At 40.0% G+C, this 3,772-nt stretch overlaps 1 protein-coding gene across 2 annotated transcripts in view; it reads right to left on the minus strand.

Moving 5' to 3' along the window:
• Window positions 1-193: 193 nt before the first annotated feature.
• The window catches only part of bcorl1 (BCL6 corepressor-like 1), a 17,414-nt gene continuing 13,835 nt past the window's right edge, over window positions 194-3,772 (minus strand). For both annotated transcript variants that reach the window (XM_035669377.1, XM_035669376.1), the window contains exon 12: window positions 194-2,695. In XM_035669377.1, coding sequence (XP_035525270.1) covers window positions 2,350-2,695 — 346 coding nt within the window. In that variant the 3' untranslated portion in view covers window positions 194-2,349. The remainder of the gene's footprint in view (window positions 2,696-3,772) is intronic.

Raw genomic sequence — 3,772 nt, forward strand, 5'->3', positions numbered from 1 at the left:
TTTAACCACTTTTCCTTTCCTTGATCACTTTTTGATAGGTACTGACCACTGCAGAACGGGAACACCCACAAGAGCCTGCTCTATCATCAAGCCTGTGCCCCTTGTCAAAGTGCTCAAAATCCTCACGCTGCCCATTTTTCCTGCTTCCTCAAACACATCAACTTGAGGACAAAATCGTTCAAATGTTCACTTGCTGCCTAATATATCCCATCCACTGACAGGTGCCATGATAACCAGATAATCAGTGATATTGACCTGTCAGTGGTCATGTTATGGCTGAACTGTGTATTTAAAAATGATTGATGAGTCAATCTACAACAGGGGACCACACTGAAAACCCACTGGCTGTAGTCAAATGCAACCATCGATGCGTCCTCAGAAAACAATGAAGTGATCATCAGTCACAGTCAATAATAATGAAACACTAACACAGAACCCCAAAGAAAAAAAGAAAATAATATTAATACAATCAGGATTTTTCAGTTCAGTCACCTGTTGGATATATATTTAACCAGTTTACACTGTTTGCACCTGGAGCAGCACTTCACCCAGTTATGGTATTTTCTCACCATAGTGGCAACTCAGATTTTCTAACACTACTGCGAGATTAAACTTACTTGAGTTTAAATGTAACAAGGTTTTCCTCAGGTACTTTGTAGTATTTCTCAGAGGGGAAAATGATCTATGATTTAGAAATAAATTCAGTAAAATGACTGAGGCGAAAGGTATAATTTGAGATATTCCTGAGGGAGCGTTCTGCCCGGAACATTAAATTCATTATAGTAATCAAATCTGTTATAATAATCCAATTGACAAAGCAAAGAGATAAAAACTATGATTCACAATCATGCTTTATTCTTGTTGATTTCTTATAAAAGAATCAAATAAAAGGCTCTTCAAGATCTCACACACTGCTCAGTTGTTCAGTCTTGCTGTATCCCGTTTTCTTTAACTAAACTATACTTTTCTTTACACCTTAAGTCTCTTCATCTTAAATATCTTTTATTAGTTTGTGACTTCAAACCAAAACATCATTGATTGTCAACACAAAATCTGTCTTAGCACCAGTACAATAAAACTGTACTTTAGCTTTTTTGAAATACTGTTTTTGAATGAGGGAGGAAAATCTCAGAATAAAGGGATCCTAATAAGTACATTTCAAAATGAAGCACCAACCATACAAAGCATTTTTTCATACATAGGCTTGTCAGATACACAAGAGGTCAAATATATTAATGACTATTAAATTAAGCACAACAAACAGTGTAAATAAAACACTGCAACACAAAGCACTCTGGGATCTGGAAACACCATATCGGGACTGGGGGGGGAGGGGGACAGTCGTGGCTGCAGTTAGGAGGGCGTCTCAGCTCCTCGGACTCAGAAGCAAGGCTCTGGACTCCGGAGATGGTAATACTTTTCCTCTGAGAGAGATCCACAGGACTCTGTATCAGTTCAGGAGGAGTGCAACCTGGGGACTGGAGAACACTACTATCTGCCCATTTCTGTAAACAAACTCTCAATCTCAAAGGTCCAAAAAGACATTATTTCATACTGCGAGCAGGGACCGCAACAGCTCGGTTCGGCCGCAGCCTCCTTTGTGAAATGTGGAGGAAAAATAAACATCGTAGGCTATTAGGTCCGTCCGGTGAGGATCTCTTAAGGGTGATAAAGAGAAAAATGAAACGTGGGAGGAAATGGAAATGAGGCTCTGATGCGAGCAGGTGATTATGTTTGAATATTATGTGCCGTGGTCTCTCCGCTGCAGGTCTCCAGGTCTCCCAGGTTGACAGAGAAACCATCTGGGCCAGTGGCCTCCCTGACTTAAGCGTCTTAGCTTTACGCAAGAGTTCACCAAGATAAAAGCCTTGGATTATCTCCTGTCGAAAAAATATCGCTTTCCCTCAGGAACAAACTCAAAACAAAAAGTCCTAAACATAATCCATCCTTTGCCACAAGAATACATTTATATAACCAAATGTGTTAACCCTGATGGCATGATATACATATACACTACCATGTACATACATAATCAATAAAAAAAGGTCTGCTCAATAGTTCTCATGTATTCAAATATACCTATAGTTAGGAACCTGAAAGCTGCTTTCCAGCACCGACCACTCCCATGTGCAGGTCCTTGTGATCACTTAATCACCTTCTGTCTGAGGTCAAAGGTTATAGGTGGAGTGTCAAGTCGTCTTTACTGTAGCTGGAGTTAAAACCCACGACCCTCGTTACAAATGGACGGAGAGGTTTTCCTTTGAGCTGCTGCTTGCAGGGAAGGACTTGGGCTAACAGACTTAAAAATGACAACAGTTTGCAAAGTGGAGGAGTGCTATTAAAGAGAGGCTATCGACTGCGAGGCTTCCCTGTGTTTGTCAGTGTCTCTTCCTCCTCCTCCTCCTCTTCGTCTTGTAGGATGTGAATGGAGGAGCCCAGTAGTCTCTGGAGCTCTGGCACACATCGCACCAGATCCACAAGTCCCTCTTCTTCCTCTTCCTTGTCTTCCTCCTCCTTGTTCTTGCCTCTGTAGGGCGAGGCCAAGGCGGAGCTCACCTGGCTGACGGATACCTGACTCCAGAGCTCAGTGCGCGACAAACTCACCACCTCCAAGTGCGGGTAACGCGCACGGAAGATCCGCGCCGACATCTTCAGACGCTTCAGGACGTCTGTCAGGAGGAACCAGTTGCAAAAGCTGCAAGAGAGGAACATGTTTGATATCAGTCATAGGTTAGGGTAATAAATATGAAACACAAAAATGTTCCGTTTTAGGTTCCCATATTTTAATAGGAAGTATCTTCAAATAAACACATATTGAACTATGGCCCTAAAGCTTCCCGGAGGAACTCCACTTTATTTTTCTTGTTATGATTTTCATGATAATTATATACAAGTCTACATATTTCTAGTGAAGTTTACAATGAAAACTCTCTTTGCACTTTGAAGTTGTGTAACTTGAAAGATTGTTACTGTTTGTATGTTGTCTCACTGAGATCAAGATCTCTTTTGCAAAAAAAACCTCATAAAACAAATTACATACACTCATTTGCCAGTTTATTAGATAAACTATCTACAACTAATGCAGCCTAATACAGTCCTGTAATAAATCCTACATTAATGAACGTCATAATGTTCAGTTTCTGTTTAAACTGCTTTGGAGAAGTTCTCATTCAACTTTATGACCATTTTGAAGGCTGCAGTTTGTGTTACTGTTGAACTGTAGTGCGTTATACTGACAGGTGTTTCTATTATTTTGTCTACCCGACTTATATCAATGAGGGTAGACAACATAGCATAAACAGCTCTCTGTACTACAAGACTACAAGACTACACACTAATGATTGTCTCCCACAGTTTGAGATGTGTACATTTTAAAAGGTTTTACACATTTTAGCTCATTAAGAATTTGAAATCGGTCATCGTCCAGACCGCCATTGGTTTCAGTTGATAATAATATGAAAAACAACCAGCAGACACTTCCTTCAGACTGGTAATCCAGCTCAGTGAGCATGTAGTTTGACAAAACATAGTTTTATGGTAAAATACTTCAGAAGAAACTCTCTTTGCTGCTGAGAGCCATGAGCTATTATAACAGGGAATGAAACTCAGAGGGCAAACAATAAGTACTCAATACAATAAGTACGCAAGAGAAAAGCAAACTGGTGTTGTTTCTTGCTTTAAAATCTGTTTGGCAGGTCACAATTCATGTAAACAAATGCAACAACAAGGAGAATTTTTAACACTGTCCACTGTGTAATAATAATAATAATAA

Source organism: Morone saxatilis, unplaced genomic scaffold, assembly GCF_004916995.1.
Source record: "Morone saxatilis isolate NCDOM2014 unplaced genomic scaffold, NCSU_SB_2.0 Contig22, whole genome shotgun sequence".
NCBI lineage: Eukaryota > Metazoa > Chordata > Actinopteri > Moronidae > Morone > Morone saxatilis.